This window comes from Aotus nancymaae, unplaced genomic scaffold (genome assembly GCF_030222135.1).
Source record: "Aotus nancymaae isolate 86718 unplaced genomic scaffold, 86718_ANA_hifiasm-v0.15.2.pri h1tg000016l, whole genome shotgun sequence".
Lineage (NCBI taxonomy): Eukaryota > Metazoa > Chordata > Mammalia > Primates > Aotidae > Aotus > Aotus nancymaae.
Genome location: NW_026988428.1, coordinates 40,155,714 through 40,181,284, shown reverse-complemented (window position 1 = coordinate 40,181,284; position 25,571 = coordinate 40,155,714). Strand labels below are relative to the sequence as shown.

Here is a 25,571-nt window from a genome sequence, read left to right as displayed (position 1 = left end):
CCTCAAGTGATTTGCCCACCTCAGCCTCCCAAAGTGCTGGGATTACACAGGCATGAGCCACCACACCCAGCCAAAATTTTTATTTATATAAAATTTTTGTATTTTTAGTAGAGATGTGGTTTCACCATGTTAGCGAGGCTGGTCTTGAACTTCTGACCTCAGGTAATCCACCCACCTCAGCCTCCCAAAGTGCTGGGATTACAGGTATAAGCCACTGTGCCCATCCTTGTACAAACATTTTAAGATAACTTTTTTTTTTATTTTTTGGACTCTCACTTTGTTGTCCAGACTGGAGTGCAGTGGCATGATCTCAGCTCACTGCAACCTCCACCCCCAAGGTTCAAGCAATTCTCCTGCCTCAGCCTCCCAAGTAGCTAGGATTACAGGTGCTCACTAACACACCCAGCTAACTTTTATATTTTTAGTAGAGATGGGTTTTACCATGTTGGCCAGGCTGGTCTCGAATGCCTGACCTCAAATGATCCACCCGCCTCAGCCTCCCAAAGTGCTGGGATTATACAGGCATGAGCCACCACACCCAGCCAAAATTTTTATTTATATACATATTTTTGTTGCAGAGAAGTATGACAAGATGATCCATAAAGACTTTTAATTATAAAAATGTTTTACACTAGAATACAATTCTATAGAGAAATGGAATAAAAACACAAGATCAAGAAGAAAAAAAGGAATGTTATAAGAATGATATGAGATTTATGACTACAGTAGTCCCTCCTTATCCTCAGGAGATGCATTCCAAGGCCCCTAGTGGATGCCTGAAACCATGGATAGTATCAAACCCTAGAAATACTGTTTTTTCATCTGATGGCCACAATAGCTACTAAGTGACTAATGGGAGGGTAGCATTTGCAGTGTGGATACGTTGGACAAAGGGGGGATGGAGCTGGACAACATGAAATTTCTTTTTGAGACAGAGTCTCACCGTGTTGCCCATGCTAGAGTGCAGTGGTACGATATTGGCTCACTGCAACCTCCACCTCCAGAATTCAAGTGATTCTCCTGCCTCAGCCTCCTGAGTAGCTGGGACTACAGGTGCACGCCACCATGCCCAGCTATTTTTTCTATTTTTAGTAGATATGGGGTTTTACCATGTTGACCAGGCTGGCCTTGAACTCCCGACCTTAAGTGATTCGCTCGCCTCCAGCTCCCAAAGTGCTGGGATTACAGGTATGAATCACCTCGCCCGGCCTGAAATTTAATCATGCTACTCAGAATGGTATATGATTTAAAAACTTATGAACTGTTTTTGTTTGTTTGTTTCTCTGAACTGTTTATTTCCAGATTTTTCCATTTAATATTTTTCAGTTGACTATGGGTAACTGAAACCATAGAAAGTGAAACCATAAATAAGCGGGGAACTACTGTATTAAAAAAAAAAAAAGATGGCCCATGGTTTTTTTTTTTTTTTTTTTTTTGGTGTAGGGGTAAAGGTAAGGAGGAATAGAAAGTGGCTGGGGATCCTGTGGGTCCACAGCTCCATCCTCAGGGCAAGACCCATCCCATCTGCCTCCAGCTCTACCCAGACTCCTGTATGTATGTATGTATGTATATATTGAGACAGGGTCTCACTCTGTAGCCCAGGCCAGAGTGCAATGGTATGATCACGATTCACTGCAGCCCTAACGTCCTGGGCTTAGGTGATCCTCCCACCTTAGCCTCCCAGGTAGCTGGGACTACAGGCACATGGCACTATGCCCAGCTAACTTTTTTAAAAAAATAATTTTATATCTATTTTAGCCACAAGATTAGAAATTAGCCCAGCTTTTTTTTTTGTTTTTTTTTTTGGTAGAGATGGGGTTTCACCATGTAACCCAAGCTGGTCTTGAACTCCTGAGCTCAAGTGATCCCCCCACCTTGGCCTCCCAAAGTCCAGTATTTTTTAAATGAATGATTTGTGTATCAGATTGCTATGATATTTAGATCTTGTTTGAATACATTTTTAAATGAGGTAATAGTTTTATCTTAAATGTCAACATTTATAATTTGCTGGAAATCATACTTTGGATGAATCTAAACATACTAAGAAAACTTATAGACATTAACATAGAAACATACAAGAGATTTCATAGTTTTATAAACATCTCTAATGCCACAGTTCCTGAGCTGTGCTCTCGGGCACTGTGGGTCACTGTAGTGAACTCAGAGAGGCACGGTGAGGGATATTTTAACTCTTTGAAGAAAAACAGCAGTATCTGTTGGAGAATGTGTGCACTACTGACTCAAAGTTGTTCACTGTTTCAACATTAGTTCCCCCTATAATCTTTTTGATAACATCATATTTTTGCAAAGATGGGTTTAAATAGTTGTTATGACAAAAGCAAATACCGTAAGAAAAAACAGTATGTACCAGGAAATGAGGGTGTAAGTGTCCATTCTGATACCAGATTTTGAGAAGTTGTGCAATTCCAACAGGCACATATTCCATTAGTAAGTATAGTTAGAATGAAATAAAGACATTCTCTCTTTCAATGTTTGCATATTATTTTTTCAAGCAGCCACAAAGTTGTTAAAGCATAAACACTTACTAAGTTGTGTGGACCATGAAGTTATTGCTGTCAGGAAATTTTTTTAAAAAGTTGTGTGGACCATTCAGTTACTTAATAAATTGAACTGTGAGGTACTTCTTTTGGTCTCGGGTAAAAAAGTATTATGACAACTAAGGGTGTCACAAACGGAGAAATGTTGAGAACCTCTGCTAGGAACTCTCCTTCAGTTAAACCTGGGATTGCCAGCAGGTGGTGCTACTAAGATTGAGTCAGCTGGGGAAGAGGAACTCTTCCTTTCTTTCTTTTTCTTTTTCTTTTTTTTTTTTTTTTGAGAGGGAGTCTCACTCTGTTGCCCAGACTAGAGTTCAATGGCTTGATCCCGGCTCACTGCAACCTCTGCCTCCCAGGTTCAAGTGATAAGTGATTTTCCTGCCTCAGCCTCCAGAGTAGCTGGGATTACAGGTGCCTGCCACCATGCCCAGCACCATGCCCAGTTAATTTTTGTATTTTTAGTAGAGACAGGGTTTCACCAGGTTGGCCAGGCTGGTCTCAAACTCCTGACCTCAGGTGATCCACCTGCCTCTGCCTCCCAAAGTGGGTGGGATTACAGGTGTGAGCCACTGTGCTCGGTCAAGAGGAACTATTTCTTGTTCCCAAGGTCCGAAACACTCAGAGTAAGGGAGTGTTCATGGATTAGACAAGATATTATAAAGCAAAAAGGGGTGCTTAGCTCACTTAGTCCAGTCATTTTCAAACTAAAAAAAAAAAAGGCAAAAGAATCTCCTTTCGAATCAGAGCCATTTCTTAAGTGGGCTAAGGGAGACTGATGCCTTATGACAATGAGGGCAGATGCCAGAGCCCAAAGAAGCGCACCCTGGAAAACTGCAGGTATGGGGAATACTTTGGGAAAATTACTCATCTGAATCAATCTCCACTTCAGTGAGTGAACCAAGGCTCACAAAGATCTGTTATCACAGGCACAGAATTGTTCTAGAATAGAGGTCTCCCAACAGATCTGAAAAGGAAGATCAAAACGTCTTCATCCTATTGATCTCAAAGCCAGAAGGATCAGGGCTCTGCTCTAACACCCACTCCTGTGAGACCCTGGGCAAATCACTTAATACTGACAAGTTTACTTTCCTCATCGGTAAGATGGAGAATAATTATCTCATAGGGCTGTTAGAAAGATTGAATGAGATAACAAGATGAGAAATAGTAAACTATAAGAATATACAGAATTTTTTACTCTGCTTGGGTCTGGATCAAAGGAACAAAGGAACAAAGCCTAGAGTAGCAGGAAGTAGGGAAAGAATAATGATTTGGGAGCTTAGCTGAGTGTGGTGGTTCATGCTTGTAATCCCAGCTGCTTAGGTGGCTGAAGCAGGAGGATCACTTGAGCCCAGATGTTCAAGAGCAGCCTGGACAACACAGCAAGACTGCATCTTTATTAAAAAAAAATATTTAGGTAGGGCTAATGGGTTTTTAAGTATTGTATTGTAACCTATAATAAAATGAGCTTTTTTTTTGAAACAGAGTCTTACTCTATTGCCCAGACTGGAGTGCAGTGGTGTGATCTTGGCTCACTGCAACCTCTGCCTCCCAGGTTCAGGCAATTCTCCTGCCTCAGCCTCTCGAGTAATTGGGATTACAGGCGCCCGCCATCACACCTGGCTAATTTTTGTATTTTTATTTATTTATTTTTGATTTTTTTTTTTTTTTTCTTTTTGAGACGGAGTTTCGCTCTTGTTACCCCAGGCTGGAGTGCAATGGTGCGATCTTGGCTCACCGCAACCTCCACCTCCTGGGTTCAGGCAATTCTCCTGCCTCAGCCTCCTGAGTAGCTGGGATTACAGGCACGCACCACCATGCCCAGCTATTTTTTTGTATTTTTAGTAGAGACGGGGGTTTCGCCATGTTGACCAGAATGGTCTTGATCTCTTGACCTCGTGATCCACCCGCCTCGGCCTCCCAAAGTGCTGGGATTACAGGCGTGAGGCACCGTGCCCGGCAATTTTTGTATTTTTAGTAGAGATGGGGTTTCACCATATTGGCCAGGCTGGTCTCAAACTCCTGACCTTAGGTGATGTGCCTGCCTTGGCCTCCCAAAGTGTTGGGATTATAGGCGTGAGCCACTGCACCCGGCCTAAAATGAACTCTGGACTTACCGTCAAGTATTTTTGACTAATAGTCAAGTATTTTGACCTTGTGTGGGAAGAGGCACAGATTTTGTTTTTTGGTGACCCCTAAGTGACATTCGTTATTAACCTCATCATTTCCCCACTCCTGCCATCCTCACCTTGCAAAGCCAACCCCTCTGCTGGTCCCACTGGTGTCTCGAAGGATACGGGTGGAGATAACCTGGCCAAAGGGCTTCAGCATCCCCTCCAGTTCCTGCTCATCCATTGACAGTGGGAGGTTTGAGATGTATAAATTCGTGGGGTCCTGTTCCTGTTGCTATGGAAATAACAGTGAGAAAATGAGGCTATCCCTCTCCCACCCTCGGCCCTCCTCACAAAATGACATTTCAGAAAAGAAACTAGAGGAAGGGTCCCACATAAACAAAGATTATCCTACATCCAGTCCCACTACAACGGGTGTATATTGAGTTCCAGGAGGGAAAAGCGCAGATTTTATATTTCTAGTACTATACAAGCTCATCACACAAGTCATGAATGGTGTTTGGCTCTTTTTTTTTTTTTTTTTTTGAGACAGAGTCTTGCTCTGTTGCCAGGCTGGAGTGCAATGACGCAATCTTGGCTCACTGCAACCTCCGCCTCCCGGGTTCAAGCGATTCTCCTGCCTCAGCCTCCTGAGTAGCTGGGACTACAGGCGTGTGCCACCAGGCCCGGCTAATTTTTGTATTTTTAGTAGAGCCGGGTCTCACCATGTTGGCTAGGATGGTCTCAATTTCTTGACCTTGTGATTCGACCGGCCTCCCAAAGTGCTGAAATTACAGGCATGAGCCACCTCGCCCAGCCGGCTGTCTCTTTAACAAACAGGCTGTGTAGCTAGATACATTTTATTAAAAAAAAAAAAGAAGAAGAAAAGAAGAAGAAGAAGAAAAGAAAGAGGCAGGGCTGCTGTGGCTCACACCTGTAATCCCAGTACTTCAGGAGGCCGAGGCAGGCGGACCATGAGGTCAAGAAATTGAGACCGTCCTGGCCAACATGGTGAAACCCTGTCTCTACTAAAAATACAAAAATTAGCTGGGCGTGGTGGCATCCGCCTGTAATCCCAGCTACTCGGGAGGTTGAGGCAGGAGAATCGCCGGAACCAGGGAGATGGAGGTTGCAGTGAGCGAGATCATGCCACTGCACTCCAGCCTGGCTACAGAGCAAGACTCCGTCTCAAAAAAAAAAAAAGAAAAAGAAAAGAAAGAAAGAAAGAAACAGGCAGAGCAGCATTCCCGCTGTCCCCCAGCAGCCATCCTGAGGCTGGATTCCCCTGGACTGCCTTGCTCCTTGGCAGGCTTGTTTTGAGCAGCCCCTCCCCTTTCTCTTCCGGCCATGCAGAATCCTCTAAGTAGGAATGCCTGTCCACTCCCTGATGGAGGAAGAGCAGGAAGAGGGGAGAGAGACAGGGAAAGAGCCAGATGTGGAGTTCACTGGGTCACCATGAAGCCCTGAAAGCTACAGTCTCCTAGGAACCCTGAGGGCTCCTAAATCTTTGAGCTTTTTTCAGAGGGTTTTACTCCTGGAAGAAGAGGTAGGAGAGCCCTTCCAGAGGACTGAACGTGCAAAACGGCAATATCATCCAATAGCTGTATTTTTAAGAATTTAAGCAGTCACTCTGCCATATACAGTGGTCACCAGCAACCTTAATCCCCTTCTGCCTTTTCCTTTCATTTCCTTTTTCTTTAACCATTACAGAAAAGGTGGCTGGCAGGCTTGCATCACAAGCTCTATGTATACTACTTCTAACAGCTTCAGAAAGGCAAGGGGACAATCCCACCTAACAGAAGAAGTGAGAGAAAAAAGCTTTTAGATTTCTGGTAGTCGAGGTGAAGACAACAGTTTCAGACAGATCTGAGGAGAAGGGACAGTTTCTTCCCTTGATGCGGCTTCCCTCCTGCCTCCCCAGCCCACTACCCTGGCCCCTATGGGGAACAGCATTGGGAGGTGGAGAGCATTGTTCTGAACTTCTGAGTTGCACAACTGACTTGTTCAGAGAATGTTGCAAAACCACCACAAGCTGTCTGGTAGGGAAGTGGGGCCAGGGTGAATAATACAGGGAAAGTAGGGAAGCAGCAGGAGTACTGGAAGAGGCCACCTTACCCTCTTTCTTGCTGCCAGTAACTTGGTGAGAGGAAGAGTTGACAGAGCTACTTGTCATAGACTTTGAATACGTCTTCCTCCAGCAGCCGGGGTACTCATGGACTGTCTATAAAGCACTGCGGATAGCCCTTTCCCACTCAATTTCATGGTTCCTAAGCCCTCTGGAAACCTTAGAACGGGAACTTTGGTGCTAACTATAAACCCTTGGAGGAACAGACATGGGGGGATACCCTTACCTTTGCCATCTGTGCCTGTACACCGCTGGCCTTCAGTGCTGTTACAGCTTTCTGTGCTGCTGAAGGGCTGTCAAAATCTACAAAGCCATAGCCTGGGACAGAGAAACAGCATCACTGGGAGGTGGGAGGTGTAAGGGACATAGGGAGGTCCAGGTTTTTCAGGAGACAGAGTCTAGAAGAGTTATCATCCATGTAACAGAAGTAGGAGGGAGAAAGAGCTATTGAGAGGTTTCAGGTCGTTACCTACTTGCTTCTCAAACCCTGACGTGTGATCTACTTTGTGGCAAAGAATGCTAAGGCAATGAGCTACTGTGGTGTCCCTGCCTTTCTCCCTCCCCCTTAAGAAATTTGAGGTTTCACGAACTAGGCTCTTCTAATAACCCAAAGCTCCCCTATACCTCTAAAAAAATCCCCCGCTCTTCTCTTGATATATCCCAGAAATGCTAGGAATGTAGGGAATGCAGCCTCTCCAGAGCAGACCACCAGCCACCTGCTGGAAGAAGGCGCTCACCACCCCAACCTGTAGCCCTTTCTCTTCCTTCTACTCTTCCAGCTTTATCTAGAACTGCTCAAACCCCCAATAAAACTACTCACCCTCAGAAAATAATACCCACCAAGATACTCCCAACAAAATGCATTTACATGGCTTTGCTAAGCAGAAAAAAATCTCAATTACCCACTTCTACTGCACCATCCAGGGAAATACAAGGTCCAAAACAAGCCCAGTAGACTTAAAGGTGTTTGGTACAGTCTTCTGGCCTTGGGGCCCCTAAACAGCATTTTCAGCTCTAGCTATCTGGTCACCAGAGAATCTAAATATCTCCTAATCTTTTAAGCCTAAAAATTTCAGGTACTCTTCGCTGACACTGTAGACTCAGGACTCTCAGCGGTAAAGGGCAGTGGCAAGGGATGGCCTCACTTACTGGTGCTCTCCGTCACCAAGGACAGTTGTTCTCTCACCTTTGCATTTGTTTGTGGTCTTGTCCAGTATGGCCTTAGTGGAAACAATCTTGCCATATCTAAGGGAGAGGAAAATGCAAAGTAATAATCTGGGGGCAGAGACTAAGAATAGGACAGAGATTCAGACATCTCGACAGATCCATGCCCTTTCCATGCTCCAATTTTTCCTACTCAAACCTTAATGAAAATAAAAAAGAAATGGGGGATGGTGGCTCACGCCTGTAATCCCAGCACTTTGGGAGGCTGAGGCTGGTGGATCACTTGAGGTCAGGAGTTTGAGACCAACCTGGCCAACATGATGAAACCTCATCTCTGCTAAAAATATAAAAATTAGCTGGGTGTGGTGGCACATGCCTGTAGTCCCAGCTACTCGGGAGGCTGAGGCAGGAGAATGCTTCAACCTGGGAGGCAGAGGTTGCAGTGAGCCGAGATTGTGCCACTGCACTCCAGCCTGGGCAACAGACGGAGACTCGTCTCAAAAAAAAAAAGAAAAAATTAAAAAAAAGAAATGGGTTAAAAATGCCACTCTTAATATAAACTCATCCTCCCCAAAGGTGCCTAAAAGAACACAACGTCTGGCTAATTTTTAAAATTATTTGTAGAGACAGGATCTTACTATGCTGCCCAGGCTGGTCTTGAACTCCTGTCTTTAAGCAATCCTTCTGCCTTGGCCTCCAAAAGTGCTGGGATTACAGCTGAGAGCCACCATGCCTAGCTCTAAGAAAATAATCTCATAAAAAAAAAATTCATCTAAATTTTGGTAATCAGGCAAAAGGGCTGCATATCCTTTCTTCTTCTTCTTCTTCTTTTTTTTTTTGAGATGGGGTTTTGCTCTGTCACCCAGGTTGGAGTGTAATGGCACGATCTTAGCTCACTGCAACCTCTGCCATCCAGGTTCAAGCGATTCTTCTGCTTTAGTCTCCTGCGTAGCTGGGATTACAGGCGCTTGCCATCACACCCAGCTAATTTTTACATTTTTAGTAGAGACGAGGTTTCGCCATGTTGGCCAGGCTGGTCTCAAACTCCTGACGTCAGGTGATCCACCCGCCTGGGCCTCCTAAAGTGCTGGGATTACAGGTGTGAGCCACCGCACCCAGCCTTGCATATCCTTTCAATGTCATTCTGAAACACTGTCTAAAAGACTCATTCAAGGAATATTTTGTTATCCAGTGGGATGTTTCTTCCTTTGACTATTTACTACTGATTAGGGCCCAGACTTGGTAAAGATATATGCTAACTGATAGATTTTGGGGTTTTTATTTTATTTTATTTTTTTGAGATAGGGTCTCACTCTGTCACCCAGGTTGGAGTGCAGTGGTGTGATCTGGCTCACTGCAACCTCTGCCCCCTGGGTTCAAGTGATTCTCCAGCCTCAGCCTCCTAAGTAGCTGGTACTGCAGATGCATGCCACCATGCCCAGCTAATTTTTGTAGTAGAGAAGGGGTTTCACCATGTTGGACAGGCTGGTCTTGAATTCTTGGCCTCAAGTGATCTGCCCACTTCAGCCTCCTAAATTGCTGGCATTACAGGTGTCAGCCACCACACTCAGCCCAGAGCAGAATCTTGATTCAACTTCACCATATATTCATCCCTTAGTATTTGTGGGGGGTTTGTTCCAGGATCTCCTCCGTCCCCCTGCATGGATACCAAAATCCACTGATGCTCAAGTCTCCCCACTTTTTCTGTGACAGGATCTTGTTCTGTCACCAAGGCTGGAGTGCAGTGGCTCAATCGCAGCTAATTGCAGCCTGCAAGATGAAGTTTAGCAGTGATCCTCCTACCTCAGCCTCCAGAATAGCTAGGATTATAGGCACATGCCACCATACTTGGCTAATTTTTTGTATTTTTTTTTTTTTTTTGGAGAGATGAGGTTTCATCATGTTGCCCATGCTAGTCTCAAATTCCTGCACTCAATCAATCCTCCTACCTCAGCCTCCCAAAGTGCTGGGATTACAGGTGTGAGCCACTATGCCTGGTCTATTTATTTTATTCGGACAGGGCTTCGCTCTATCACCCAAGCTGGAGTGCAGTGGCATGATCATAGCTCACCGTAGCCTCAACCTCCCAAGCTCAACTTCCTGAGTAGCTGGGACTACAGGTGCAGGCCTCCGTATCTGGCTAATTTTTAAATTTTTTGTAGAGACAGGGGTCTCACTATGTTGCCTAGGCTGGTCCTGAACTCCTGGGCTCAAGTGATCCTCCCACCTCAGCTTCCCAATGTGCTGGAATTACAGGCATGAGCCACTGCACTTGGCCAAGTTATATATATTTGTCCAGTAAACATGCAAATGATTTCTGTACAGTAGAAAAAATAATTGCAAAGGTTAGTGGCTTTACTATCCTGTAGGACATAAACCGGTTTTTTATCTAATGTAGCAATCTTATTCTAACATTCTTTCTTCATTTCCTATAAATAGTTCCTCAAATGCTTTTTGAACTCATTTTGCCATCCTTCTGGTTTCCTCATTAATGAGTTAAAAAAACTTTTGACACATGTTCATTTTATATTTGTATGACAGTTGTGTTTTTCTTTCTTTCTTTTTTTTTTTTGAAATGGAGTTTCACTCTTGTTGCCCGGGCTGGAGTGCAGTGGCGAGATCTCGGCTCACTGCAACCTCCACCTCCCGGGTTCAAGCTCCTGCCTCAGCCTCCCGAGTAGCTGGGCTTATAGGCATCACCACCACACCCAGCTAATTTTGTATTTTTAGTAGACACAGTTGTGTTTTTCTTTGTTTTTTGAAACAGAGTTTCACTCTTGTTGCCCAGGCTGGAGTGCAGTGGCACAATCTCTGCTCACTGCAAACTCTGCCTTGCGGGTTCAAGCGATTCTCCTGCCTCAGCCTGCCAAGTAGCTGGGATTACAGGCATGCACCACCATGCCCAGCTAATTTTGTATTTATAGTAGAGACAGGGTTTTGCCATGTTGGTCACGCTGGTCTTGAACTCCTGACCTCCCATGATCCACCAGTCTCAGCCTCCCAAAGTGCTGGGATTACAGGCATGAGGCACTGTGCCCGGCCTGACAGTTGTATTTTACAACTTTTTGAAAATTATACTTTGGTAGCAGAGTCACATGGAACTTCTAAAACTTTAGTAGAGAATCACAGTCAGGGATTATATTAGAGTTGTTCCACTAGAAAAAAGCCTCTACTTTCTACTCCAGGAGGGTGAAAATATTAAAGAGACAGAACAGAAATCACTAACCAAAAAAAAAGTACAAGAGCTAATTGCAAATAGTTGGTAAGGACTGAATATGAGAACAATACCCCAAACAAGCAATTTTCCCATCTCTCCTTCCATCCCTAAAGAACATATGACGAGGGCCGGGCGCGGTGGCTCAAGCCTGTAATCCCAGCACTTTGGGAGGCTGAGGCGGGTGGATCACGAGGTCAAGAGATCGAGACCATCCTGGTCAACATGGTGAAACCCCCGTCTCTACTAATACAAAAAATTAGCTGGGCATGGTGGTGCGTGCCTGTAATCCCAGCTACTCAGGAGGCTGAGGCAGGAAAATTGCCTGAACCCAGGAGGCGGAGGTTGCGGTGAGCCGAGATTGCGCCATTGCACTCCAGCCTGGGTAACGAGCGAAACTCCATCTCAAAAAAAAAAAAAAGAACATATGACGATTGATTTGTTTTCACTCCTTGGCGGCATCTCACTGACTTTTCTTAGTGGAACTTCTGTGATCCAAAGGATTAGACAGAATAAGCCAAGCAATGCCCTGGAGGCTGGGAACAGAACACGTTTAAAGGAGGGTGAGGATGGATGTGGCTATCCTAGCCCTTCCAGGCTACATACTTGGATTCATTCCCAAATTTAGGCAAGGGGAGGGACTCATGAGAAGTCTGACTGAAGGGCAGAGGACACACATGCTGCTATCCCTATCAAGGCCCCAGGGTGGAGCTTGCTGTGGTCTAGCAGCTGAGACTTTGAGCTCAGAATTTCCACTGCAGCTGGCAACAGCTGGGTCACTGCTGCTGCTTCCTTGAAGGAGCCCCTCCAAGAACCAGGAGTTCCAGTCCTAGACTCCACGCCTCTCCTTCCCACATACCAGACTTTAGGATCCAGCAATATTTACTTCCTCTACAACCCAGGGAGAGACAACTGGGACAAAGGGAGGAAGTCCTTCTACGCATGAGAAACATCCTTCCTAGAAAGGCTTAACTCCCTGCTCACATCGGACAGAGGGCTCCGCCCACCTGCTCTGCTCAGCCTCCTTCTCCTCAGGACTCCTCTGGCACCTCTTTCATCCCTGCCTCTCCACAGTCTCTTTTTGGTCTCCTTCGATCCTACATGCTGCCCTTGACTATTCTTATCCTTCAGACACAGCAAAAGATAAGGCAGCTGTTCAGAACAGCAAAATAAAAGTCTCTCTGTATCCGTGGGTGTCCCACTTGTGGATTCAACCAGCCATGGATTGAAAATATACAGGAAAAAAATAGCCCAAAACACTGTTGGGTGCTATGCTTAGTACCAAGGTGACGAAATAATCTCTATACACCAAATACCTGAATCCCGAGTTCACCTATATAACAAACCTGCACATGTACCCTTTAACCTAAAATAAAAGTTAAAATATTTTTAAAAAAGGATGGTTGAGGCCGGGCATGGTGGCTCAAGCCTGTAATCCCAGCACTTTGGGAGGCCGAGGCGGGAGGATCACAAGGTCAAGAGATCGAGACCATCCTGGCCAACATGGTAAAACCCCGTCTCTACTATAAATACAAAAAAATTAGCTGGGCATGGTGGTGTGCGCCTGTAGTCCCAGCTACCCAGGAAGCTGAGGCAGGAGAATTGCTTGAATCCGGGAAGCAGAGGTTGCAGTGAGCTGAGATCGCGCCACTGCACTCCAGCCTGGCGCCTGGCAACAGAGCGAAATTCTGTCTCAAAAAAAAAAAAAAAGGATGGTTGCATCTTTACTGAACATGTACAGACTTTTTTTCTTGTCATTCCCTAAACAATATAGTATAGCATTTATTTACATGGCATTTGTATTGTATTAGGTATTATAAGTAATGTAGAGATAATTTTAAGGTGTATGGGAGCATGTGCGTAGGTTATATGTAAATACTACACCATTTAATTTTATTATTATTATTTTTTGAGACAGAGTCTCACTTTGTCACCCAGGCTGGAGTACAGTGGCATGATCTTAGCTCACTGCAACTTCCACTTCCCAGGTTGAAGCGATTCTTCTGCCTCAACCTCCCGAGTACCTGGGACTATAGGTGCCTACCACTACACCTGGCTAATTTTTGTAGTTTTAGTAGAGATGGGATTTCACCATGTTGGCCAGCCTGGTCTCAAACTCCCGAACTCAGCTGATCTGCCCACCTTGGCCTCCCAAAGTGCTAGGATAACAGGTGTGAGCCACCGTGCCCGGCCACTACACTGTTTTGTATAAGGAACTTGAGGCCAGGAACAGTGGCTCATGCCTGTAATCCCAGCTTTTGGGGAGGCCGAGGTGGGAGGATTGATTGAACCCATTAGTCTGAGACCAGCCTGGGTAACATGATGAAATCTCATCTCTTAAAAAAATGCAAAAAATTAGCCAAACATGGTGGCATGTACCTGTAGTTCTAGCTACTCAGGAGGCTGAGGTGGGAAGATCACTTGAGCCTGGAGGCTACACTTAGCTGTGATTACGCCACTGCACTCCAGCCTGGGTAACAAAAGCGAAACTCTGTCTCAAAAAAAAAAAAAAAAAAAGGGTGGGCTAGGTGCAGTGCCTCACACCTGTACTCCCAACACTTTGGGAGGCTAGGCGGGCAGATCACCGGAGGTCAGGAGTTTAAGACTAGCCTGGCCAATATGGTGAAACCCCATCTCCACTAAAAATACAAAAATTAGCTGGGTGTGGTGGTGGGTGCCTGTAGTCAAAGCTACTTGGGAAGCTGAGGCAGGAGAATCACTTGAACCTGGGAGGTTGCAGTGAGCCAAGATCGCACCACTGCACTCCAGCCTGGGCAACAGAGTGGGACTCCATCTTAAAAAAAAAAACAGGCCGGGCACGGTGTCTCATGCCTGTAATCCCAGCACTTTGGGAGGCCGAGGCGGGTGGATCACAAGGTCAAGAGATCGAGACCATCCTGGTCAACATGGTGAAACCCCGTCTCTACTAAAAATACAAAAAATTAGCAGGGCACAGTGGCACGTGCCTGTAATCCCAGCTACTCAGGAGGCTGAGGCAGGAGAATTGCCTGAACCCAGGAGGCGGAGGTTGCAGTGAGCTGAGATCGCGCCATTGCACTCTAGCCTGGGTAACAAGAGCGAAACTCCCTCTCAAAAAAAAAAAAATGGTGGGGACATGAGCATCGGTGAATTTTGGTATCCATGCCGGGGGACAGAGGAGGTCCTGGAACAAATCCCCCACAGATACTGAGGGACAAATATACGATAAAGTCTAATAAAGATTCTTCTCTGGCTGGGCGCGGTGGCTCATGCCTGTAATCCCAGCACTTTGGGAGGCCAAGGTGGACACATCATCTGAGGTCAGGAATTTGAGACCAGCCTGGCCAACACGGTAAAACCCCATCTCTACTAAAAACACAAAAATTAGCCAGGTGTGGTGGTATGTGCCTGTAATCTCAGCTACTTGGGAGGCTGAGACACAGTCTTAAAAAAGAAAAAAAATTCTGCTCTGTCTTCTGGTGTGAGAGAATTTTTGTAGCATATTATATTTAGTACAAGAAACAAAATGTAGAAATTCAGGACCTAGATTGATATGATACTCTTTCCCTCCCTTATAAAGCAACATTTATGCCAATTCTCACCTCTCAAAAATTACTAGTCCAAGACAGTCCCTTCAGTTCCACTTACATACCTTTCTAGCAAGGTAAGCTGAGATAACGGACCAGTTTTTAAAATTAAGAAATTTTTTTTTTTTTACTATATTTTTTATAGAGACAAGGTCTTACTATGTTGCCCAGCCTAGTTTTGAACTCCTGAGCTCAAGTGCTCCTCCTGTCTTGGCCTCCCAAGGTGCTAGGATTACAGGTGTGAGCCACCACGCCCAGCCCAAGGACCAGTTTTCTATATACTCCAGACTTTATTTTTTATTGTTTATTATTTTTTGAGCTGGACATCTGTGCGCTCTTGCCGTTTTTCCAGCATTCTAATTGGGCAATTCCATGATTCAAATCTGCTAAAAAGAACTCCAAAGGGACTTTATGGGGTAGATCCAGAGTGATCGTTTCTATTTCCACCTTCTTTGCTAATTTGAGGTCTCCATACACAAGGAATATCTCCAGCAGCAGAAGTCTCCAAAGAGCATGATTCGACTGGCGAGTCCCACTTTCTTCCATCCCCACTGCCAGCTCTCTCATGCCTTCTAATTAACATCTATAGAGATACTGAACATTTCTATTCAAGGTTTAAGGACAGCAATCTTTCCACTAAGATCATCAGATTGGGGGTGGTGCTGGAAATAAAGCTGGATATTAGGCTTTAAAGGCCAGTGCGACCCTGGCTTTCCTTAAAGAAACACATAAAGGCTTTATCATATATATCAGTAGGAGGCAGAATTTTTTAAGAGAGAGGCTGCTGAGAAAGTTTGTGTCTATGGAGTAGAAACAAAATGCCATTGCATTTTAGGATAAGTGAGTTGGCAAGGCCAGGAGTGGTGGCATAAGTCTGTAATCCCAGCTACTGAGACAGGAGGATCACTTGAGCCCAGGAGTTCATGACCAGCCTGGACGATATAACGAGGCCCTGTCTCAAAACCAAATCTATACTGTCCCTGGAAGCCTACCCACATGTACTCCAACTTACGGCTGACACAACTTGACAAGATCTTGGTCAGTAGTGCCTGGCTGCAATCCTCGGATGTATAGGTTGGTTTTGCTCAGCTGGTCATTTCCATTGCTTCCACTGCTGCTGTTAGGGGTACTGTTGCTTGGGCTAGGTGGTGCCATCTGCTGAGTCAATGACACATATGGCTGCAGGGAGACATGAGGAAGAGGTAGAAGGATTATCATTTACATGTTGGAGAGTGAGGAAGATCCTGGCCCTCTTGAACAAAATGATTTCAAACTACATATAATCACAAATGTACACCCACTTGGATGCACGTGATCCACTTTGATCCTTAGCTCCATATTTTAGTAGAGAAGAAGAAATCTAATACAACATTCTGAGACAGCCCAAAGACTCAAAATCCCACTGTAGCTTTTAATACATCCTTTATACTTCCTATTCCTTTCTCCTTCTTTTGCCAGCACTTAGACTAGGATTTCCCAGATAACAGGCTATAGGCCGGGCGTGGTGGCTCACACATGTAATCCTAGCACTTTGGGAGGCTGAGGCAGGTTGATCACTTGAGGTAAAGAGTTCAAAACCAGCCTTGCCAACATAGTGAAATCCTGTCTTTACTAAAAATACAAAAAAATTAGCCAGATGTAGTGGTGGGCACCTGTAATCCAAGCTACTCAGGAGGCTGAGGCAGGAGAATTGCTTGAACCCTGGAGGCAGAGGTTGCAGTGAGCCAAGATCATGCCACTGCACTCCAGCCTTGGTGACAGAGTGAGACTCCATCTCAAAAAAACCCAAAAAAACAAAAACGAATAAACCCAAAAACACTCTGTGTACCAAAGGAATATGTTCTATTCTTCTGTGATAAAAATGATATGTCAATTGATACAGTCAATAAGGGAAAAACAGTGCATGGGGCATGGGCATTTTTTAAAATAAAATTCAGGCCAGCCATGATGGCTCACGCTTGTAATCTCAGCACTTTGGGAGGCTGAGGTGGGTGGATCACCTGAGGTCAGGAGTTCGTGCCCACCCTGACCAACATGGTGAAACCCTGTCTCTACTAAATACAAAAAATTAGCCGGGCATGGTGGCACATGTCTGTAATCTCAGCTACTCATGAGGCTGAGGCAGGAGAATAACTTGAACCTGGGAGGCAGATTGCAGTGAGCCAAGATTGTGCCATTGCCCTCCAGCCTGGGCAACAAGAATGAAACTCTGTCTCAAAAAAAAAAAAAAGTAACTTTCAGATGACAGAACAAAATAAGGCAAATAAGGCTTAACATCATACTACCAGTACTGGAGATGCAAGTACTTACTTTTTTTTAAAAGAGACAGTGTCTTGCTCTGTTGCCCAGGCTGGAGTACAATGGTGCAATTATGGCTCACTGCAACCTCGACTTTCTCGGCCTAAGGGATCCTCCCACCTCAACCTCCTGAGAAGCTGGGATTACAGGCATGCACTACAAATGCCTGCTAATTTTATTTTTATTTTTTGTAGAGATAGAGTCTCCCTATGCAGCCCAGCAATCCTCCTGCCTCAGCCTTCCAAAGTGAGATTATAGGCATGAGCCACAGCACCCAGCCAAAAAGTCGGCAAAAGACATAAACAGACACTTTTCAAAAGAAGAAATACATGTGGCCAACAATCATATGAAAAAAAGCTCAACATCACTGATCATTAGAGAAATGCAACTCAAAACTACAATGAGATACCATCTCATACCAGTCAGAATGGCTAGTATTAAAAAGTAAAAAAATAACAGATGCTGGTGAGGTTATGAGGCTATGGAGAAAAGGGAACACTTATACACTGTTGGTGGGAGTGTAAATTAGTTCAACCATTGTGGAAGACAACGTAGTGATTCCTCAAAGACCTAAAAACAGAAATATCATTTAAACCAGCAATCCCATTGCTGGATATATACCCAAAGGAATAGAAATCATTCTGTCATAAAGACACATGCACGTGTATGTTCACTGCAGCACTATTCACAATAACAAAGACATGAAATCAACCTAAATGCCCATCAATGGTAGACTGGATAAAGAAAATGTTGTACATATACACATGGAATACTATGCAGTCATAAAAAAGAACAAGATCCCATCATTTGCAGGAACATGGTTTAAGCTGGAGGCCATTATCCTTAGCAAACTAACGTAAGAACAGAAAACCAGATACCGCATGTTCTCACTTGTAAATGGGAACTAAATGATGAGAACACATAGTTACGTTAAGGGAACAATACACACTGGGGTCTGCCCGAGGGTGGAGGGGGAGAGGAGAGAGAAAACAAGAAAAATAACTAGTGAGTTACTAGGTTTAATACCTGGGTGACTAAATAATTTGCAAAACAAACCCCCATGAGACAAGATTACCTACTTAACAAACCTGCACGTGTACCCATAAACTTAAAGTTAAATAAATTTTAAAAAAGAATCACTTTAAAATTTCTGATTACTAGCTCTGCAATAATAATAATATACTGGTTCAGGCACAGTGGCTCACACCTGTAATCTCAGCATTTTGGGAGGCTGAGGTGAGAGAGCTGCTTAAACCCAAGAGTTTGAGACCAGCCTGGGCAACATAGCAAGACCCCGTCTCTGCAAAATAATACAAAAATCAGCTGAGGCCAGGTGCCATGGCTCATGCCTGTAATCCCAGCACTTTGGGAGGCCAAGGCAGGTGGATCCCTGAGGTCAGGAGTTCAAGACCAGCTTGGCCAACATGGTGAAATTCTATCTCTACTAAAAGTACAAAAATTAGCCAGGTGTGGTGGCAGGCACCTGTAATCCCAGCTACTCAGGAGGCTGAGGCAGGAGAATTGCCTAAACCCTGGAGGCAGAGGTTGCAGTGAGTCAAGGTTGCAGTGAGTGGAGGTTGTGCCACTATACTCCAGCCTGGGCAACAAGAGTGAAACTCTGTCTCAAAAAAAAAAAAATTAGCTGAGCATGGTAGCATGTGCCTGTAGTCTCAGGTACTTGGAAGGCTAAGGTAGGAGGACTGCTTGAGCCCAGGAGGTTGAGGCTGCAGTGAGACACGATCATGCCATTGTACTACAGCCTGGGTGACAGAATAAGACTCTGTCCCAAAAATAAATATATATTGGTGGGTCTATTCCCCCTCCACTATCACTACTATCATGTGATTTGCACCATCTGACTTAAAATACAGTCAATGGATAGAGAAAATGTGGTACATATACACCATGGAATACTATCTAGCCATAAAAATAATGAGATCATGTCTTTTGCAGGAACACGAATGGAGCTGGAGGCCATTATCCTCAGCAAACAAATGCAGGAACAGAAAATCAAATACTGCATATTTTCACTTATAAGTGGGAGCTAAATAATGAGAATCTATGAGCACAAAGAGGGGAACAACAGACACTGGGGCCTGCTTGAGAAAGGAAGGTAAGAGGAAGAAGAGGAACAGGAAAAATACTACCAAGTACTATGCTTAGTACCTGGGTGATGAAATAATCTGTATACCAAACCCCCGTGACACAAAGTCACCTATATAAAAAACCCGCACATACCCCTGAACCTAAAATAAAAGTTCTTTAGAAAGGTCTTTATATAGCAAATCAACATGTCTTTTTGCTTAAGCAATCAGTGCTAAATAGAATGTATGGTGAACATTACTCCAATTTGGCTTTCTATTTATTGGGAATAAATACTGTCCACAACTGCGATGTGTTATTTGTAGAGAAATGCTTGTAAAAAGCAGCCTAGAACTTTCACTCTAATCTTGTTATTTTAAAAAGTCATGAAGGTTGTGATAAATATATATTTGATAAAAATAAAATATAGTCAAGAAGACTATGACCTATGGCTGGGTGCAGTGGCTCACACCTGTAATCCCAGCACTTTGGGAGACCGAGGTGGGTGGATCACTTGAGGTCAGGAGTTCAAGACCAGCCTGGTTAACATGGTGAAACCTCATCTCTATGGAAAATACAAACATTAGCCAGGCGTAGTGGCACATGCCTGTAATCCCAGCTACTCAGGAGGCTGCGGCAGGAGGATTGCTTAAACCTGGGAGGTTGAAGTTGCAGTGAGCCGAGATTGTGCCACTGCACTCCAGCTTGGGCTACAGAGGGAGACTCGGTCTCAAAAGAAAAGAAAAGAAAAGAAAAGTCTGCTTTTGTGCATCAACAACAAAAAAAGAAAATCAAAGAAAAAAAAGATTGTGACCTAAATTCTTTTTTTTTTTTTCGGGATTTCAGCTCACTGCAACCTCCACCTCCCAGGTACTAGTTCCAGCAATTCTCCTACCTCAGCCTCCCAAGTAGCTGGGATTACAGGCATGAGCCACCATGCCCAGCTAATTCTTTTTTGTACTTTTTAGTAGAGACAGGGTTTCACCATGTTGGCCAGTCTGGACTTGAACTCCTGACCTTGTGATCCGCCTGCCTCTGCCTCCCAAAGTGCTGGGATTACAGGCGTGAGCCACTGCACCCAGCCATGACCTAAATTCTTTTTTTTTTTTTTTTTTTTTTTGAGACAGAGTTTCGCTCTTGTTACTCAGGCTGGAGTGCAATGGCGCAATCTTGGCTCACCACAACCTCCACCTCCTGGGTTCAGGCAATTCTCCTGCCTCAGCTGGGATTACAGGCACGCGCCACCATGCCCAGCTAATTTTTTGTATTTTTAGTAGAGACGGGGGTTTCACCATGTTGACCAGGATGGTCTCGATCTCTTGACCTCGTGATCCACCCGCCTCGGCCTCCCAAAGTGCTGGGATTACAGGCGTGAGCCACCGCGCCTGGCCAACCTAAATTCTTAATTGCAGTTCCTGAGTTTAGAATAAGGAGTCACTGCTGGAGATCATTAAATAAGATAAGTCCTTCTTTATCTCTAAGGAGTTGCTATTATTGATCCTTAACTGAGAAAACTAAGCTGCTTCTCTGAATATGAGACTGTAGGTCTGTCGGTGATGAGGGTGATGATGATGATAGCCATGATGTCAACAGTAACAATGATAATAAAAGCATCTCTCAGCTGGCGCAGTAGCTCAAACGTGTAATCCTACCTAGCTCCAGCCTATAATCCCACCTGCTCAGGAGGTTGAGGTGGGAGGTTGGCTTGAGGCCAGGAGTCAAAAACTAGACTGAGCAACACAGTGAGACCCTATCTCTTAAAAAAAGAAAAAGAAGCCAGTCATGGTGGCTCAAGCCTGTAATCCTGGCACTTCAGGAGGCTGAGGCAGGCAGATCCCTGAAGCCCAGGAGTTCAAAACCAACCTGGGCGACCTGGTGAAACCTCGCATCTACAAAAAATACAAAAATTAGGTGAGCATAGTGGCACACACCTGTAGTCCCAGCTACGTGCAAGGCTGAGGTTGCAGTAAGCCAAGATCACACCACTGCGCTCCAGCCTGGGTGACAGAGTAAGACTCTGTATCCAAAAAAAGAAAAAAAAAAGGAGAAAGAAAGAGAAGGAAGGAAGGAAGGAAAGAAGAAAAGGAAGGAGGGAGGGAAGGAAGGGAGGGAGAGAGGGAAAAAAAAGCAACTCTAGTAGCACCATACTATGTGGCAAGCACTGGCAGATGAGGAGACCACCTGCCTCAGCTGGCGTTCATCTATCCCCTTTCTCAATGTGAGATAATGTTTCTAAAAGAAAGTATCAACGATGCCAGGACTGTCCAAACAAGAATATAAGAGTTACTAGGGAAATAAATAAATTGAAAAGAGGCGGCTGGGCACAGTGGCTCACACCTGGAATCCCAGCACTTTGGGAGGCCAGGGCAAGTGATTACCTGAGGAGTTCAAGACCAGCCTGACCAACACGGAGAAACTCCATCTCTACTAAAAAATACAAAATTAGCCAGGTGTGGTGGTGCATGCCTGTAATTCCAGCTACTCCAGAGGCTGAGGCAGGAGAATTGCTTGAACCCAGAAGGTGAAGGTTGTGGTGAGCCGAGATCCCATCATTGCACTCTAGCCTGGGAAATAAGAGCGAAACTCTGTCTCAAAAAAAAAAAAAAGAAAAAGAAAAGAGGCTATTGGTTTGCTACCATGGTTACCATCTTGGTTTTAATACTAAGGTCTTAGCTATAGTTTTAAAATATGACTTAGTCAATAATAAACTTACTACAAGGCCTTAAAAAATTTCTAGAAAAGAAGATATGGCTCAGAAGAAAACAACTTTTTTTTTGAGCATCTGAAATCCTTTATTAGAACATCATTGCTGTTTGCCAAACAGAAGACACAGACAGCAGACAAACAGTGAAAACAGAGCCCAGTGACCAGGCTGGCCCCTTGGCTAGGGACCCTCCCCTACTACTTGGTGGACCAGTCTAGCAACCTCTGTCCCTCCCCAGACCCCCAGACCTTTGGCATAATGCCGATAGGCGGCTGCAGGCAGTGAAGCCCCTTGACTCAATGCAGACTTGAATGGGTGTTGGAGAGTGGGGACAGTGGAGAGGCCAGAAAGGGCTGGGCTGAGCAGCACAAGTGGAGGAAGCCAGGAGCAGGGGAGATGGTATCTATCTGGAGAACAACTTTTATCTCTTGCTATTCTCATGCACCTTCTGAAATTGTGCATAGGTTTGACACCAAAGGAAAAATGGTAGAAAAATATTCACTTTAAGGGTAAGAGAATCTGGGTTGGGAGGAAGGTTAAGAAAGACCCTAAGTAAAGCTTATCTGACTTCCTAAAACAATTTGCAAAGACCCTGTAAACTAATCATATGTGTACCTATAATATGTAAGAGAGAAAGGGGTAATACATATGAGCGCTCAGGGAATTGACATACACTTACTGGAGAAAGGAAGAATAAAAAGAAGCTACGGTTTCTCCAGTGCCCTACAATAGATTCTCTCTTTATGATTCTCAGCTGAGGAATTTCTAATTCCTTAACAAGAGAGCCTCATAAATTCATTTATATCCAAATTGATGGAGAGATGAAGGCTAGGATAGGCAATGGCTTACTATAGAGCAAAAAGCCTAAAGAATTTACCTCTTGATCAGAAGGAACAAGTCCCACGTGTTTTTGCTGACTGTAAGCTCCATAAGGGCAGAAAATTGTCTGAGTTGCCCATCTTTGAATCTATAGTGACTAGCACGTGGTAGACATTAAATATTTATTGATGAATAAATAATATCATCAGTTAATATTATCAGCTAATATCATCATGAATGAGCTGAATTCTCAGCTCTGTTCAATCACTGATAAAGTGAATTAACAGGGGAGCAGTTTTATCTCTATACTTCTTTCATGTTATTTTGGCCTCAAATATAGTTCAGAATGTGGTTGGTATTAGTTTTCAGCAGCTGCTTAAAAGCTAAAAGACAGGCCAGGCACGGTGGCTCACACCTGTAATCCCAGCACTTTGGGAGGCTGAGGCGGGTGGATCACCTGAGGTCAGGAGTTCAAGACCAGCCTAACCAACATTGTGAAACCCCATCTTACTAAAAATGCAAAAATTAGTTGGGTGTGGTGGTGCATGCTTGTAATCCCAGCTACTAGGGAGGCTAAGGCAGGAGAATCAGTTGAACTCAGGAGGTAGAGGTTGCAGTGAGCTGAGATCATATCACTACACTCTAGCCTGGGTGACATAGTGAGACTCCATCTCAAAACAACAAAAAAAAGCAAAGTAATGTTTAGTATTGTAATCATTACAGTGACGTACTTTTGCATTAAGCACTTTAGATCCTATGATCCCCAGAGATTTTTATAGGGTATTTTATAGCATAATTCTCTATCCTTTATTTATTATTATTACTATTTTTCAGAGACAGGGTCTCGCTATGTTGCTCAGGATGGTCTTGAACTCCTGGGCTCAAGCAATCCTCCAGCCTTGGCCTCCCAAAATGCTGGGATTACAGGCCTGAGTGAGCCACTGTGACCATCCTGTCTATTTTTTAAATAGCATACCACCAATTTATAGGGAATTGAGGTCTTTCTCACATCCTCCCTTTCTTCCTTTTTTTTTTTTAAGACACAGACTCTAGCTCTGTCTTCCAGGCTGGAGTGGTGTGGCATGATTATGCTCACTGTAACCTCAGACTCCTGGGCTCAAGTAATCCTCCTGTGTCAGCAAGTAGCTAGGACTACAGGCACACACCACCACACATGGCTAATTTTAAAAAATATTTTGGCTGGGCACGGTGGCTCATGCCTGTAATCCCAGCACTTTGGGAGATCAAGGTGGGTGGATCATGAGGTTAAAGAGATTGAGACCATCCTGGCCAGTATGGTGACACCCCGTCTCTACTAAAAATACAAAAATTAGTTGGGTGTGGTGGCGCATGCCTGTAATCCCAGCTACTCAGGAGGCTGAGACAGGAGAATCACTTGAACCTGGGAGGTGGAGGTTGTAGTGAGCCGAGATCGCACCACTGTGCTCCAGCCTGGCGACACAGTAAGACTCCATCTCAAAAAAAAAATTTTTTTTTTGGCTGGGTGTGGTGGCTCATGCCTGTAATCCAGCATTTTGGGAGGCTGAGTAAGAGGACTATTTGAGGCTAGAGTTTGAGACCAGCCTGGGTAACACGGCAAAATGCTCTCTCTACAAAAAACACAAAAATTAACTGGGCATGGTGGCACATACCTGTAGTCCCAACTACTCTGGAGACTGAGGTGGGAGGATCACTGGAGCCCAGGAGGTGGAGGTTGCAGTGAGCTGAGATGGTGTCACTGCATTCCAGCTTGGGTGACAAAGTAAGATCTGGTCTCAAAAAAAACCCCCAAAATTTGTAGAGGTGGAGTCTTGCTATGTTGCCCAGGCTGATCTCAAACTTCTGGCCTCAAATAATCCTCCCACTTCAGCCTCCCAAAGTGCTTGGATTACAGGTGTGAGCCACCATACCTGGCCAAGGTCTTCTTAACATTATATCTTGAAGATCTCAGTCTCAGTCCTAGACGATTAAAGAAGAACAAAACAGAAGGATTTGCTATATAATCTTGACAGAAGTAACTTTCTGAGTGAGTCAGAGAGAGGTAGTCCTCAACATGTTCAGGGCCAGCTCACTGAGTAGGTATCCATGTACTTGGCTGCCTGCCTGAAATCCCTAAATCTTTAAGTGTTTATATTCTTTTACTCAGAAATTCCACTTGTAGGGATGCTTACATATGTGCACAAATATATATGTACAAGGATATTCGTTGCATCATTCATTTATAAAAGACTGAAAAGGCATATGCTCATCAGTGAGAAAACTAGTTACATAAATTATAGTGCATACATAAAAGGAGTACCATGTAAGCCATTAAAAATAATATGGCACATCTGGCCAGGTGCTATGGCTCATACCTGTAACCCCAGAACTTTGGGAGGCCGAGGTGGGCGGGTCACCTGAAGTCGGGAGTTCAAGACCAGCCTGACCAACATGGAAAAACCCTGTCTCTACTAAAAATACAAAATTAGCCAAACATGGTGGCACATGCCTGTAGTCCCAGCTACTGGGGAGGCTGAGGCAGGAGAATCACTTGAGCCCAGGAGGTGGAGGTTGCAGTGAGCCAAGATCGCGCCATTGCACTCCAGCCTGGACAAGAAGAGTGAAACATTGTCTCAAAATAATAATAATAATAATAATATGGCACATCTATATATCTTTTCCTGGAAGGATACTAAAAAATACCATTAAATGAAAAAACTAAGCTGTTTAGTACCATTATTACCAATGTTAATATTATCATTTAATTTATTTAAAACATTTTAAGTTCCGGGATACATGTGGTTTGTTATATAGAAAAACAGGTGCCACGATGGTTTGCTGCACCTATTAACCCATAACCTAGGTATTAAGCCCCACAGGCATTAGCTATTATCTTGATGCTCTCCCCCACCTGGCCCCACAACAGGCCCTAATGTGTGTTGTTCCTCTCCCAA

At 44.4% G+C, this 25,571-nt stretch overlaps 1 protein-coding gene across 6 annotated transcripts in view; it reads right to left on the bottom strand.

Annotated features, from left to right (window-relative positions):
- RBMS2 (RNA binding motif single stranded interacting protein 2) overlaps positions 1-25,571 on the bottom strand; it is a 106,301-nt gene that overhangs the window by 41,582 nt on the left and 39,148 nt on the right. For 5 of the 6 annotated variants that reach the window (XM_064377243.1, XM_064377242.1, XM_064377240.1 and 2 more), the window contains 4 exons: positions 15,748-15,914; positions 7,978-8,036; positions 7,018-7,109; positions 4,804-4,961 (listed from right to left, as the gene is read on the bottom strand). In XM_064377243.1, the coding sequence (XP_064233313.1) occupies positions 4,804-4,961; positions 7,018-7,109; positions 7,978-8,036; positions 15,748-15,890 (452 nt within the window). In that variant the 5' untranslated portion in view covers positions 15,891-15,914. Of the gene's footprint in view, positions 1-4,803; positions 4,962-7,017; positions 7,110-7,977; positions 8,037-15,747; positions 15,915-21,493; positions 21,680-25,571 lie in introns of all 6 variants that reach the window. The other variant, XM_064377244.1, reaches the window with a different exon arrangement.